Source organism: Lacerta agilis, chromosome 16 (assembly GCF_009819535.1).
Source record: "Lacerta agilis isolate rLacAgi1 chromosome 16, rLacAgi1.pri, whole genome shotgun sequence".
Classification (NCBI taxonomy): domain Eukaryota; kingdom Metazoa; phylum Chordata; class Lepidosauria; order Squamata; family Lacertidae; genus Lacerta; species Lacerta agilis.
Window position 1 is genome coordinate 23,636,391 of NC_046327.1, and position 15,155 is coordinate 23,651,545.

At 40.1% G+C, this 15,155-nt stretch overlaps 1 protein-coding gene across 2 annotated transcripts in view; it reads right to left on the reverse strand.

Moving 5' to 3' along the window:
• Positions 1–4,721: 4,721 nt before the first annotated feature.
• Positions 4,722–15,155, reverse strand: part of GNE (glucosamine (UDP-N-acetyl)-2-epimerase/N-acetylmannosamine kinase) — a 29,589-nt gene continuing 19,155 nt past the window's right edge. For both annotated transcript variants that reach the window (XM_033174049.1, XM_033174050.1), the window contains exons 4-12: positions 14,632–14,784; positions 14,176–14,388; positions 12,491–12,578; positions 10,492–10,702; positions 9,964–10,093; positions 9,041–9,262; positions 8,132–8,314; positions 6,871–6,987; positions 4,722–6,101 (exon numbers count right to left, since the gene is read on the reverse strand). In XM_033174049.1, coding sequence (XP_033029940.1) covers positions 5,866–6,101; positions 6,871–6,987; positions 8,132–8,314; positions 9,041–9,262; positions 9,964–10,093; positions 10,492–10,702; positions 12,491–12,578; positions 14,176–14,388; positions 14,632–14,784 — 1,553 coding nt within the window. In that variant the 3' untranslated portion in view covers positions 4,722–5,865. The remainder of the gene's footprint in view (positions 6,102–6,870; positions 6,988–8,131; positions 8,315–9,040; positions 9,263–9,963; positions 10,094–10,491; positions 10,703–12,490; positions 12,579–14,175; positions 14,389–14,631; positions 14,785–15,155) is intronic.

Genomic DNA, 15,155 nt, shown 5'->3' on the forward strand with positions numbered 1-15,155 from the left:
GGAAGTGGTTAACAGAAACTGGGTCCAACAAATAGAACCGGTAGGTAGGTTTGGGGATGGGGGATGTCTGGTGTGAAAAGGAGGTCCAAATCCAGAACCTGAGGGCACCTAAAAATTTTCCAGATGGCAGTAGGGACAATTCCTTCAGTGGCAGAAGTCATTCTTAAGTGATACAACAGGAAAAACCTGTAGCTGGTGAAATTATATCGGCTGTCAAAGAAACAAATGGCTGGAACTTGGCAATGCTGTTCTTAGCATGTGGCAGTAGTTTAGCTTTCTGCCTAAAAACCACCTTCAAAAGGTGTATCTGCTGTTTTGAGGGCAACGTGGATTGTTTTAATTCCTTTGTTGGATTCCAGAGGCAGGACCAACTCAAGCATCCTATTAAACAGCCAGTCTCCTAGGGAAAATGTAACCCACCCCCTTGCCCCACCTTAACCAGAAAAGCTGGGGTGTGTGTGTGTGTGTGTGTCCCAACTCTCATTGAACAGACTTCCACATTAATACTAACACTAACAGGCTTTCTTCATTGTACTGCTAGCTTGGTGGGGGTGGAGGGGTGAGAGGCAGTCTCCACATGGGAGCTGGAAGTGTTTCCAATTTCAGGAATGTTTCCTAGCTTGCCCTACCCAGTGGCATAGGAGTGTGCTGTGTTGGCAGCCTCCACATTTCTCACTTACGGAGTCCCCAATCTCCTTAGCGGCTGACCAGAGGGAGAACCTCCTGAGTGTGGTTTAGTAGTTGTGTTCTGCACATGGCTAAGAAGTAGGCCAGGTGTGGGGAAACATTGCTCCCCAGAAGATGCTGAACTTCCAACTTGCACCATCCCCAGCATGAATAGCAGATGTTGCATAACTGTCAGTAGAGCATGAGAGATTTTCCTGCATCGCAGGGGGTTGGACTAGATGACCCTTATGTCTCTTCTGACCAGGGATTATGGGAGTTGCAGATCAGCAAAATGTGGAAGGCCAGAGGTTCCCTGCATCTGAGCTAGGCCTATGAATGAATAGGCACCACAAGTACCTGCGCTGCAGCCATGTTAGGCATCTTGCTCAGCTAACACTAGGAGCCCAAGTATTCTCTGGCTAGGAGTTCATTTTACCAGATTTGCCAGCAGTGCCCATTCTTGTTGGTAACTCCCGACTCACAAGTTGAATACCAGTGTTCTATACAACTTCACTCCTTTAATTTTAAGAATCTGGTAATAGGTCGATGTGTATGGATTCTTTAGACTCCATGAGTGATGTGTTCATTGAAAATGCAATAACTCCAGAAACTTGGGACATACTTAATAGCTTTCATTTTTATTTAAACCTTCAGTGTTCAATGTAACACATAACCTATGCAAACCTTGTCTTTCAATGTAATTGGTAGGCCAAAGAGTAAAAGAGTACAAAATTAATTTTAAGAGGCAAACTAGGCTTTTATAATGAGGACAATGTTCACATCCTGTCTTTGTGGTTACAAAAAAAAATGCAATACAAAATGGCAATGAAATCTGATACAGTAATTCTCTACTGATTTAATGTTCTACACTCATCACTTGTGGATAAATTGTTATACCAGAGAAAGATGCTTGTCATTGCATCAGACAAAGGTGATTACTTCATAAGGAGTCAAACAACAAATGCATTTTTTTAACAGGAAGGGGCATGATTTCACCTCTAAAAGCAACATGGTTGGTATTCAGCTTATTAAGAGATCTACTGCCCCTTTGCCAGAAGGCCTTAGGGTAGTTTATAACATACTAAAAGACATTTACAGCCCGCAAACACAAATTCAACAATAATTATCTCAATATAAAGCAGCAGTTTCAAGCAATTCATAAATTCATTCCATCAGTTCCCCCCCATCAAAAAGCCTACTCAATGGGGTATGCCTTCACTAGTTTCCTGGAAAGAAAATAATTATGTGGCTGTTACAGTCATCACAACGGTATGTCTAGGTGTCATCCCCACCCCCAACAGTGGGGATTATTATTCCAAATTTCATTTCTATAACACTTTATATTTTAAAGAAAAAAACATTAAAGCACCAAATAAAACAATCCACTATAAAACAAATTAAAGCTTCAAGGACAAGATTTCAGATCCTTCTATGACATTTTCCTTTCTCCATATTTACGTACTTAAGTAGCTGCCCCATAGCAGAAGTATTCTAGGAAGCCAGTGTGGTTAGCGAATCAGACTTGGACCTGAGAGATAATAACTGAGTGGGGATTTGAACCGTGAAGCTCACTAAGTGATCTTGGGCAAGTAACAGCCTCTTCACTTACCTCACAGGGTCATTGTAGGGATTAACTGAGGATGGGGTGAACCATGTACTACTAGAGAAAAAGATGGGATAGAAAGGCAGTAAATAAGCTCTTCTGCTTGCGTGCTTAAGAAAGCTGGAGGGGCCAAGGCAGGTAAATATGTCAGTCACCAGCCTGTCATCCAGAGATCTCCCATGTGGTCACAATTGAACCTGTTCCAGTTGCAAAACGTGCCTGGCTAATTTCTGACACTGAAATAGTTAAAAGTGGACAGCAAGCCATTGCTAACATGCTCACACTAATTTTGATTTGAGAAAGGACACCCCCCCAGTTCATATTAACCCCCATCAAACTGGACAGCATTTAGGGAAACTGATTCTCAAGTTTCATTGTGGTATGGGGGTGATAACAATTCAGAGCAGTCTTAAATAGGAAGCCACTGAAGGTATTTGAATATAAATAGGAGTACCATTTATATAGGAGCAGCAATGAAAACAATACAAAAGTGCAGTATTGCCCTCTGTTGGAGAGTGCATTTGTCATTGCTACTGCACTGTAATTCAGGCCTTATATGTGTCACATATTTGATATTTTTCTAAAATTGTCTAAGGGAGGACTCCAATTTATCCCTATCCAGCAAGAGCAGAGCATAAGCAGTTACTGGCTCTGGGGTCTTTCAATATAGGCATTCCCTTCCTACACACAAAGTGACCTGATGATGATCTGACATTTCATCTGAGATGTGTGTGCTTCTTCAGGCCCAATAGTGATCATATACATAGCCCACATTCAACAACCACAGTTCTATTAACTGGGGTGACAATGGTTTTTCTTTAAAAATATAATAATCAGAAAACTGAGCTAAATACCTTTGATGCAGCCAGTGTTACAGGATTCACACCTCAATGAAGATGGGTACATAGTATCTTCCTTCCTTCCTTCCTTCCGTGGCTAAAGTGTGACAGTGAAGCATACCGCCATGCACTGAAAATTGCAGCATGAGCCAACTCTGCTTCTGCTGGTGAATACCAAAGGCTCTCAAATCTGCTTACCAGTCAAGTCAAGAAAATTCTGCAAGTCACACCAATGTGTACAGAAGACAAATCAGAGGTAAACTGACAACACAGCAATCCATTTACATATTACATGGTCATCACTACCACTCCTCCCAGTATCAAACTTAAGTGTTCCTGTACTTAATAATTTGGAAGCAAGTCAGGGCTACACTACATTTTGAGCTCCTACTTGTTCCATCTAATACTGGACTTTGTGGTCCCATGCAGCAAAACATGAGGTAGCCCACAGTGGCTAACCACATACAAGGTAGCAGTTTTGTATATTTGGCAAGTTTCGAGATATGCAGAAAAAATGATCAGTTTGGAAATTTAAAAAAGCCAGAGGAATGAGCATGCTTACTGCCCTCCAGAAGGCATGGAATGTAGGGCAACAGCATCATTTGAAGGACAACAAAATGGGTGTGATCATGTCTCTACTAGCAGCTTACATGAACCTGGAAACTATTACTCTTTAAATAAATAAAAGTATACACACACTACCTTTTAGGATAAACTGTTTGAGGCTCAAAGAATTGAGAGCTGAGGCATATGCACTTGCCCCACAACCCAATTCTCTCCCCACCCCCATCCAGGAAGCTATACAGTTTTAATGATTGTGACCATTTTAAAGCTAAAAATGTTCCTCAAAATAAAATAAAAAATTCCTTCCAGTAGCACCTTAGAGACCAACTAAGTTTGTTCTTGGTATGAGCTTTTGTGTGCATGCACACTTCTTCAGATACCTGATGTTCCTGCAGTTTTGGGGGGGGGGATTAATTAGGAAAAGGAGGAGAGCCCTTCACTTGATCCTAATTAAATACTCTTTGAGTTACAAAATGGACACAGCCCAATGCAGGGGAACATCTAAGGACTGCTTTCTGGGCCCCACACCACACACTTCACCAGCATTACTCCAGACCTTGGCTTGAACAGTGATGCCTCCTGGTTGCCTGGATGGTGGGACGGGCTGAGGGCAGAACCCAAAGTGGGCAGAGCAGTGAAAGTAAAATTGACCTTTGCGCAGTAGGCAAATTTCTATACCCACCCCTCTCTATTCTCCCTCCAGGCAGGGAAGAGGCATACGAGTTTAAAGGTACATCCCAGCCAGTAAAAACTACTTGGCATGAAAAGCAGGGCTAGTGACGGGTGTGGCCCAAGGAGAGTTGCAAGGGCCAGGCAAAGCAGCACAGTTGGCTGTATTTAGCAACAGATCACCATTTTCAAAATAAGGACTGTCAAACAGTTAAGAAAAAGACCGGTATCCTGACCCTGCAATACATTTTAGACCAAACCAAGTCAGCACACACAGCTGGTTCATACTTTGTTGGGGACGCATTAGTAATTTACTATGTGACGGACAGAACTGTATCTTCAAACACCTTAAGGAACATAACCATTGATGAGTCTGCAGCCAGTCTCCAATTAATGTCTTCAAGCATGGTTACTACAAACATCAGTCAAACATTGGAATGCCTGTAGTGCTGTATAAAGAACCAGTTCTTGCTTCTGAGTAAGCCTGCTTAGACTTGCAGCCTCAAGGGGCAACATATAGCTGAGGCTATTGTTGGGAGCATCATACAGTAGCCTAACAAAAATCTACCAATAGAAAATAGGCACCTAAATAGATTAGTGCTTGGGCTGCTGTGACATCTTTGAAGGTCAGTTTAAGTGTGGAATTTATCCAGACAATGAAGACAAAACAAGTGTTGAATGATAAACACACACACATCAGACAAGATTCCTTTCTCCAACCAGTTGTCTAGCCACCAGCATGGATAAGTAAAGAAAGCATGTAACACAAAAGACTACTGAGGTTAACTGCACAGTCCTCTAAACGTGAAGCTGCAACAAAAGACCAGGAAGTGTCTTTAACCTCCGCATTAGAGGATAAAATTCCACTACAGGTGGATGTGACAAAGATATCACTTTCTTCTTCATCCTAGCAAGTCGTCAAGGCTCTTGGAAGCTGTACTTGTAAGTGCATCATATATCATTGGGCTCTTCTTCCAAACTAGGTTTTTCAATATTAATTTAACAAATAAATACATGGATGATCACTGCATACTGCTGGATAGCCTAGCATTACGATTGTTGTAGTATCTCATAAAGATTATAGCTGCTCATTTAGCCTCTGCAGAGGCAGGAACAGTTGCACACTGTTGCACATATGGAAGGTTTCTTTCTTTGTTTAATGACTATTCCAGTTTCTGGTTACTGAGATGACTACGTCTTGGCTCATGTAGCTGGAAAATCTATGAGTAGGAAGTAGTAAGGGAATTCAGGTCTCTCATTTTTATTTTTAGATGTCTGGCATTCAGTCATCCCCAGGAATTTTTTAGTTTCATAAAGATCTGTGAGAAAGTCTCCCTGTGAGCAATCTTCCCAGGATCCTGTGTTCTTCCAGCACCCAATGAAACAGCACATTAAAAAAGTAAGATATAGATCTGAAGACCCTACTAGCCTACTTAAAAAAAAGAAAGTTGACTTCAGTAAGAAACCTCTCTTTTCAGAGAACTGCTATAAACTGCAGTAATGTGTTTCCTTCCAATGTTTTGCCTAGTATATCCTGCGTGTTGTATAGTCCAGAACCATACTAGCAGCTCCAAGCAAGGCAGGATCTGACAGCTCTGAGACAACCACCTTGACATTCTGCACAGAGAACAACGCCTGCTGATGAATCACATCTTTGACAGTGTTGATATAATGGCTTGCAAGGATGCCAGAAAGTATCACAAGGGAGGGGTTAATAGTATGCAGGATGTTCACAACTCCAAGGCCCAGAGCTCTCCCTGCTGTAAAAAGAGGAAACAGAAGTATGAATATGGCAATGGTCAAGAGGCAACTTTTTAAAGTTGAAAAATGTTTCCACAGAAGTAGTCTTGCTCTTGGTCTATATCGACAGTTCTTTTGCTTCATTGTCATATACAAACAAATTTTGCAGGGTTCTTAACACACCATGTAACATGTTTATTAGAGGTAATAGTGGGGGTGAGTGTGCAACACCATGTGTCTCTTACACCACTTTCAAATGTCAAAAATAAAGCTACTGCCTGCTTTTATTTTAGGGCTGCTCAATATCAAGAACCATTAAAACTACTTTTAAAAAGGTTCTGGTATCATGTGACAAATTTCATTTATTTAATGTGTACTTGTTTATTTTGAAGGCTTACATCCCAGAGAAGATCTCAAGACAGCTAACACAAGATTCACAAAATAATATTGCACTCCAATCTAGCACAGGAATAGAAATGCCAGTGTGTCCCAGAAAGCAACAATCCCCGACAAGTATTATTCTGTTTAGGACCATATATAGTTTCTTAAATTGTGGGTTGGACTGATGCTTAGAACATCCAGCAAAGAGAAGAACAGGACACAGCTGAAGTGACAAGGGCCTTCATTCAATTCAGGTTAGGTCAGACCGCTATCTACAAAACGTCCATGCGTTGCCTGAAAACAGAACCAGTTTTTCAGACAGCAAATATTCCCCCGTTTCACCACATCACATCTTTATCCCTAGCCATGATTCTAACAAAGATTTCTGCTCCATGTTTGCATTCTTACCTGTTTTGACAATATGCTCAGCTTTTGTATTTCCTAGTTTGGCTGCCTGGATGAGATGTGCAGCAGTTACTGCCTCTTCCTTCATTACAGACATCCCCCCAATTAACAATAAATCCTCTGCTTGAACAAAAAAAAAGGGGGGGGGGAGAAAAGGGTAGAGAACAAGGCATTACAATTCAAGCACTACCATAAACAGGCTTGTGGTTTGTTACATTTCACCAGCCATAAGAAGCCAACAAAATACAGATTCTGCTGTGAGCAAGTAAGTACAAGGCCCTTGTTGTTGCTCTTTGATGATATGAAACTACTCTGTAGAGATACCCCATTGGGTTGCTAGTGCATGCATGATTCAACATAGTATTATTGCTTAAACTACAGTCAGACCAGGGGTGGGGTGGGGTTTGGTGGAGCGGAGCTATAAAGGGGCATTAGTAGCACTTACCAGGAGAGGCAAAACGGTGAGGTCAGGCATGTGCAAGTGCAACAGTAGGAACACCAGATTGAATTTGCAGGTGCACTCCCAACCTTACCTCTGCCTCAACCCTCTTTTCCCAAGCAGCAGTTTTGCCATTGCCTGGAGGCTACTCCTGTGGCTGCCCCACCAGGAGAGCTGCTCCTGAGTCACACAGATATTATGCCACTCAGTATTCAAATACTACGCTACTCATTATCAGTGGGGTGTTTTTTTAATTCTAGCCCCTCTCTTTTTCTGCTCCCTATAAACAGAAGAACTACTTTCTGGTGACTAGAAACAGTGGAGCTGACAATTCTCTATCAATGTAAAGTGTTGTGATTTAAGTAATTTATCAACATTAAAATAAAACAAAGTTGCTGTGAGGTCTTAAAGTAGCAACCGCCAAAGTTTCATCATGAGAATGAGGCAGCTGAGAAGACATAAAAAGCAGCATTTCACCCAATAAAGGTATTCAAATGTATATGGCCGGAGGAAATTGCCTTATATTCAGTCATACTGGGCTACTTTGAGCAGTCTTGTAAAACTCTTGGCTCTCTGGTAAGAATGCCTGAGACGTGTGAATGTGAGTTCAGATGTGGACTTGCTTTGCAAGCCAGTTATACTGGCTTGGCTACTGACAGCAAAGTAAAACTGCCCTTGAAAATGCTGCCACCAAAACTATATTTAGTATTCTGACACTGTAATTATTTAAATGAATGTTCTGTATATGAACATTTTTTCTTTTAGATTGCTTGCAATATGCACATAATGTGGTTAACAAAAAAAAGAGGAATAGGTTCCACCTACCATCGTGCAACTTCTTAGCTTCTCTCTGCAAGGCTATTCCAGAAGCATACGCTTCGATACATCCATGGCTCCCACACAGGCACTCGGGTCCATCTAAAGAGACTACAATGTGTCCAAGCTCAGCAGCACAAAAAGAACTTCCATGGATCAATTCATTCTGATGAATGATTCCACCACCAATACCTATAAGACATGAAAAAACATTTGTGTTGACACTTTAAAACTTTTTTTCCTTTCTAATTCATGACATAGCAAACAACAAAATTCTAAAAAATGAACGCCAGGCATCTTCTGCTACTAGAATTTGTAAATCTCCATTCCATTTTGATATATTTTCCACACATGTTTATTTATTTTTTCAATTATATACTGTATATCAATCTTGGTTAACACATCCCAGAGTGGTTAAACAACATTACGGCTTGGATATAACTGTGAGCAGAAGGAAGTATGGAAGGGGCATTTCCATTTCCATCTCCTTCTCCTTGTACTCCAGGAAAGTCTATTCAAAGGGGCAGAGGACCTCAATCAACAGCACTAAATGGTGCATAGGGGATGCTTGTGTAAGGGCCCCCCCACTCCATTTTGTAGCAATTCCTTCTTGAATTTGTATCTGAGAATTAGCAAGTTTGACTTGTACCATACACGCTCTTCTATGAATGCCATAATCAACAAGGAGAAGCTTACTATTTGAGCTGCTACTACCCACAATGGCCACATATGTTTCCTATGGGAAATTAAATGTCATAGCGAACAGTCAGGTTCAAACTGGCACATAATTCATAAAAAAATAACTGCTGCTTTGAGTCAGTGATTATGATCCAACACAATATTTAAGTGTGTTTAAAATGCAGAATTTCAGTGGTTTAGCTCTTTGTTGGATTTTGGCCAAAGCACATAGATAGATACCTGTACCAGTGATGAGGGTTACGAAGTTTTCCACTCCTTTTCCTTGCCCAAATTTTCTCTCTGCCAGAGCTGCACAGTTACCGTCATTGTCTACCCACACTGGCAAGTGAAGCACATCCGATATCGGAGTACGCAGATCAACAGTATTCCACTCCTGAATAAGTTTTGTGGAATGAAGAACAACGCCTTCTCGGGGATTTACTCGTCCACCTGTAGAAATACCTGAGCCACAAAGAACCAGAAAGGAGAGCATATAAATATGGTGTTTTTAATATACAAAAGAAAAAATATTGCCATTCAGAAACACCTTCTCTCCAATCAGTCAGGTTTTTTTCAGATTTTCAAATAAAAATAGGCAGTTATCAGTAATCCCCCCTAAGCAAGCTACTCATTTTCTTCAAACTTTAAAGGAGATGCATCAACAGCACTAGCTGGCTTCAGATTTTGACTTGTAAAAGGGATCCGAGAGGCTGCAAATGACTTAAAGGCTGATTAGGGCCGCGTCTTCCATGTCACCCCAACCATTAGTACTGCAATCAGTGCCTTTTTTTTACTTTTGTCTCAAAGGAAAAGAATATGATCAAATCTGTATGTGCAAATGCAAATTACTTTTGCAGAATTTAGCAACTTGTTATGAAAAGCACAAGGTGCAGAATTACAAAACTATATATATAAGCATTAATATAACATATAATGCATTTTGCAGTTTATAATTACGAACAGATCTGCCTTTAACTGTTTTTTTGTAGTAAGTCAGTTTAAATTGTACGGCAGATCCAGCATTGTGTGACACACCCAGGGGACTCTGTTCAACAAAATGTTCTGTCAATAAATATAGTAATTATTTTTGAAATGTATAGCGCTTTGATTTAATGTTCACCTTTAGTGAAGTAAAAAAGATAAAATGTTTGTTAAAAACTTACCCACACCCAGAATTCTGCAGTTTAGATTTACTGCTTCTGAGGCGGCTTCTACACACATCTTAAGGATCAATTCTATTCTGTCTTCATAAGTTTTTGGATTCAGCTGGGTATATTTCTTAACTATTTCACCCTAAGTGAGAGGAAAACACCATTAAGCTTCTCATATTTTTCTAATTGACCACAACTATATTTAAAGTGGCTTCTCCACAGGCTGTCAAATATGTGACAGGGGTCAAAGAGCAAGAGAATATGCTTGGTATACAAATGTAAGGTGAGGAGACAGAAGTGTTTGTGTGTGAACATGCAACCTCCCTGGGCTTTCATTCAGGGATGGGATATACTCAATTGGCATATCCTACTCCTACAAACAATATGCCCAAGCTCAGTCTATGCTTAACTGCTGGTGATCCATTAATCTATTTAAAATTTGCACTCTGCACCCCATTAATCTATTTAAAATTTGCACTCTGCATCCCACCCCAACCTCCCCAATGGAAGTTCCCACCTGGCCTTATTGTTTATATTTACCTTCATGCTGACAATTGCTACTCGGAGGTTTGTTCCACCCAGATCCACTGCCAAAGCACTCTGGGTCTCAAGGATATGGTCAATATCTTGAGAGATGTTTTCCTTTACAGAAGGGAAGCAGAATTTCTTCTGAAGGGGTTCTTGAAGATCAATAGACTTAAGAAACTTTAGGATTCTTGGAACAGCATTCCCATCTCCATATATCTTTGAGCTATAACATCAAATAACAGCAATTAATGTAGGTGACGTGTTACAAAACTACATACCTTAATGCCTTAAACAACAATTTCTAGATTGCAAGTAGGGTGGAAGAAGACAAAAATACTATTTTCTCAGGAAGAATTTGCACTAGTGATAACTGATTTGCAAATTTATAGGAAACATAAATTTGAGAAATTAAATATATTTAGTCAAAAGTACATTTAAATCTCATCTGTTTCAACTGGAAAACTACATTTAAGGATATCTAAAATGACATTTTTCATACACCTATATATCAACTTGCATAACTGCTTATTCAAGAAATCTAGCTGGGTTTTTGCCTAGTTGGCAAAATTATGCGCTTATATTATTCTTACTATTTCTACTGTGCTTATGACCTTGGCACTGTACATAAAAACCAGAAGCTATAATTCTATTCATCCTTAACTGGAAGTAAACCAAACTTAACTCTGTGGGGTGTACTTCTGAGTAGCTCTGCATTAAATCAAACTATATGAGACAGATTGTAACGACGCATAGGAAAGTGATGGGAAATGGTAAAAATATAAAGATCAGCTAGAGAAAGAGTGCAGTACAGACACATTTTTATCAAGCACTGAAATACACCCACAGAAGAATAAAAGCGTTAAAGATTCCTCCAGTTATGTTGAAGAGTTCCATGTGATAGATTAGTAACCTAAGTGAACTGTGAGTCTGAATAGGAACGTATGTATATAGAGCTTTTGAGTGTTCAAAATGCTTTATATACATTATCTCAGTAATCCTGAGAATCCTGTAAAGTGAGTTAGTATTATTATTCCTATATTACAAGTGAGAGCTATGGCTGAGAGAATGTGGCTGCCCTAAAGCTGTCTGTGGCAGACAAAAGATTGAAAACAGGGAATTCCTCATTTGGAGTTCAGCCTTTTAGCTGCTACACACTTTCAACACTGCAATTTATTTTAATATAAAATCACACTACAAACTTATTACAAAAAGGAAAGGGGAATACAGTGGAACCTCTACTCATGTACGGAATCCATTCCAGAGGTCCGTTCGTGAATCGATCTGGGTCACGGGTAGAAGTGCCATTCTGCGCGTGCGCATTTTGGCAGCAGTGCCGTTCTGCACATGTGCAGACAGCAGAAGCCGCTTTCGTGCATGCGCCAATCGCGAGTAGGGGTGGTGGTAAGTTGAGGTTCTACTGTAATGTAGGACACCCAACTTTAAGACATTTTGTTGCCATTAAGACTCTGGTGTAAGGGGCACAATCAGAGTTGTCAGCATCAGATCAAACAAAACAATTCTATTTTACATAATGAAATCCTCTAGAAAACATGGCTGAACAGTATTTCACCAACCTCGTTGGGAAAAACTTCACCAGTGCCAGTTGTAGATGAGAATTTGATCCTAAATAATTATATCAACACATATTTCTGCAATATAAATGCAACAACTGTACAAAACCAGCAGGGCACCAGCACTTGTTAGCTATATGCTCGTGCAGCCACAGGCCCTTCCTGTATTAAAGCTTAACATTTATCTGCTAATGACGCAAACTTTAATATGTACTAGGCATAGTTCAAAAAATACGTATTGGGGATTAACAAAAATGTAACTACCAGTATTGTAATAGCTTTAAACAAATCTATGGTGCAACTGCACTTGGCATATTGGCAGAGCCCAGTGTGATGCCACACTGCCACCTTCCTGACTAGTAGCGCTGCTGCTGCTTAACCGGCAGGGCAAAGTTGCAACATAATGAAAGTATTTTCACTATTTTAATGACTGTACTTACCAAGGATATTGTTTCCCAAACTGGAGGTGCAGAGCTTGCAGTATTTTGTCCTGGGTGTCAGCATCACGAACGTGAAGGACATTTTCACCTTGATTTTGTTTTTGGAAAAGTGATAGCAGTGATATTTAGGAAGAAAATGAATTTAAAATGAAAAATACTTGCTTTTGAACACTATCAACATATCCACACCAGGCATAGTTACAAGTGATGAGATTGCAGTTGGAGAGATGTTACACCTGCATTTCAGGCAGATATGCTAGTATAATCAGTAGCAGATTAGATGATGCAGTGGTCATGCTTACGTGGGAAGGGGTGAGGAGGTTGGTGAAGTGCAAACAGCACTGACCTTCCTACTGCCTTGCCCCTTTAATAATAAACAGTGGTTCAACTGTTGGGAAGTCAAGTGAGCCTCTCTACCCAACTCCACCATCAGCTATGGACTATATCTATTCAATTTTAAGATAATTATACTATTGTTTTCACACTTTTGGCAATGACAGTCTGTGTATATGAATTAAAGTTCAACTACGGTGCTGAATGTGTAAAAGTGTACATGGTGTTCTCTGAAAGCATGGCAAAAAGCAGTGTGATCGCCAAGCAAGTACATAAGGCACTTGGCTACATTATACAGAACTCAGACCCCAAGCTGCCTGGCCCCAAGCTGTTTGATCCTCTGTAGGCCAACCAACTCTAAAACAGGAACTCAAATACAGATTTGGTTGCTTGTGCCCATTAATTCCATAGAATGTGGTGTGCCTTGATCACTGCTGCATAATGAAATCGGCTTTGATAATGCAATAGTACAAATGGGCCACATGACCAAACAATTCAGAGAAGAAAAAGATGAGCATGGAAGAAGAGGATTGTCTCCCCCTTATTTTACCTTACGTCCTCTATGGACATTTCAGCCCCCACATTCAGGCAAGCAGTGTCTCTGCTTAAGCTAGGTTCAAAAAACACCCAAGCCCTCTCCCTTCCACCATGATGGCTCCAGAGAGCTTGTGTGAGAGAGCTTGTTCTGACCCTTTGTATCTGAAGCCACAAAGCTATCACAACAAGGCTTGTCTTTGGCAATATAGGTTCTTTTCAAGTTCAAAGTGCTCACATAGCATCTGGGCCAAAAGTGGGTTGACAGCAAGCTTCTTTACCTTCTTTCCTCCCTTGCAGCTTTAGTTATTCCATGGGGGGAAGGGAGAATTGGATTTATTTCCTTTATCAAAGTTATCCCCTGCCCTAAGTATGAGGCTCTTTTCTTTATGCCAGGAGAATGCTAAGCAATTTTTGCTCCATTAGCAACATTAATGTCTGGTTTCCTGTTTTATCAGGTGGCTTCCTCAGTTGGTCAACAGACAAAATAAAAGCACTGCTTTATATATACATTTCTGATACACGGGTTGCAGAAAATATATTTTCCCTTAGTCTTACTGATGAGTTTGAACTATGGCAAAAGATACTTTCTTATTTAAAAACAGGCACAAAACCCATTTGCCAGTTATCATTTCTAAGTAATAACAAAGCTGGGCACACCTAAGAAAAGAAATGCAGGAAGGTAGCTCTGCATGTATCCAGTACAGACATATACGCCTACTAACCAAGGATAACACTTCTCATTTCCAATGAACTGGGTTCCTGTCCATGAAAACTTATGCTACAAGAACACTGCTAGCCTTATTTGAATACAATACCTGTTTCTCTTCCTATCTGGCGTGTCCCAAGATTGATGACAGGAGTACCAAATGCCCCAACCTCTCGCACACCACAGCTACTGTTTCCAATCATACAGCCAGCGTGAGCCACCAGCTGAATGAACTGGTCAAATGGAACATGCTTTACTGCTCGAAAATTAGGGTGGTGTTCAACACCCTTCTTCCTCATTACCCGAACCATTTCTTTGCTCCCTGTAATGAAAAGAACAGTAGATCACTTAATGGTAAGTAACTGAATTTTGGAAGCATCACTATGTACACCAGGAATGGGGACACCTTTTCATTCTGAGAGCCATATTCCCTTCTGGGCAACCATTTGGGAGCTGATGGGCCCGAGGGGCTGCATTTGGTAGCATTCAAAAGCAAGTATTTTTCATTCTCTTTACAGGCTTTAATATTAACTTTAGATTCCTTGAATAAGAACTCTTCCCTCACCTGCATCAATATTTGGAAATAAAACCAACGTTCTCTTGTTAAAAGAGATTAAGGCATCCAAAGTCAATTCAAACATCTTTATGGAATGTTTAATGTCTGTGGTCACTGGGTGCTGTAAAGCAATTATATAATCCTTTGGTTTTACATCTTCACCTGTAAAAGCAAAGCAAAAAACAAAACAAAAACCCAGCTTTAAAAAAGTAATATAATTAATTGGGTTGGACAAGGACCAAAAAAACCCATACTTCATTCTGGGAAATTATTCAAGATTTATTCCACTGTAAATTAAAAATAAATTGTTCTGAAGTCATTAGTTACCTGGAGTATTTCATGCATTATCTACCAGTGGTTTAGGAAGATCTGATCAAGACTGAATTGTGTATGGTGCCAGATTATCATTTATCTGTTCAGCTTTGTGACAATCCTTGGCCTTAAAAGGAAGGTGTCTTCATTTATTTTAAAGACAGACAGAGATATTGGATTCTAGTCTCTGTATATTATACAATACTTGGTTCAATTTATTT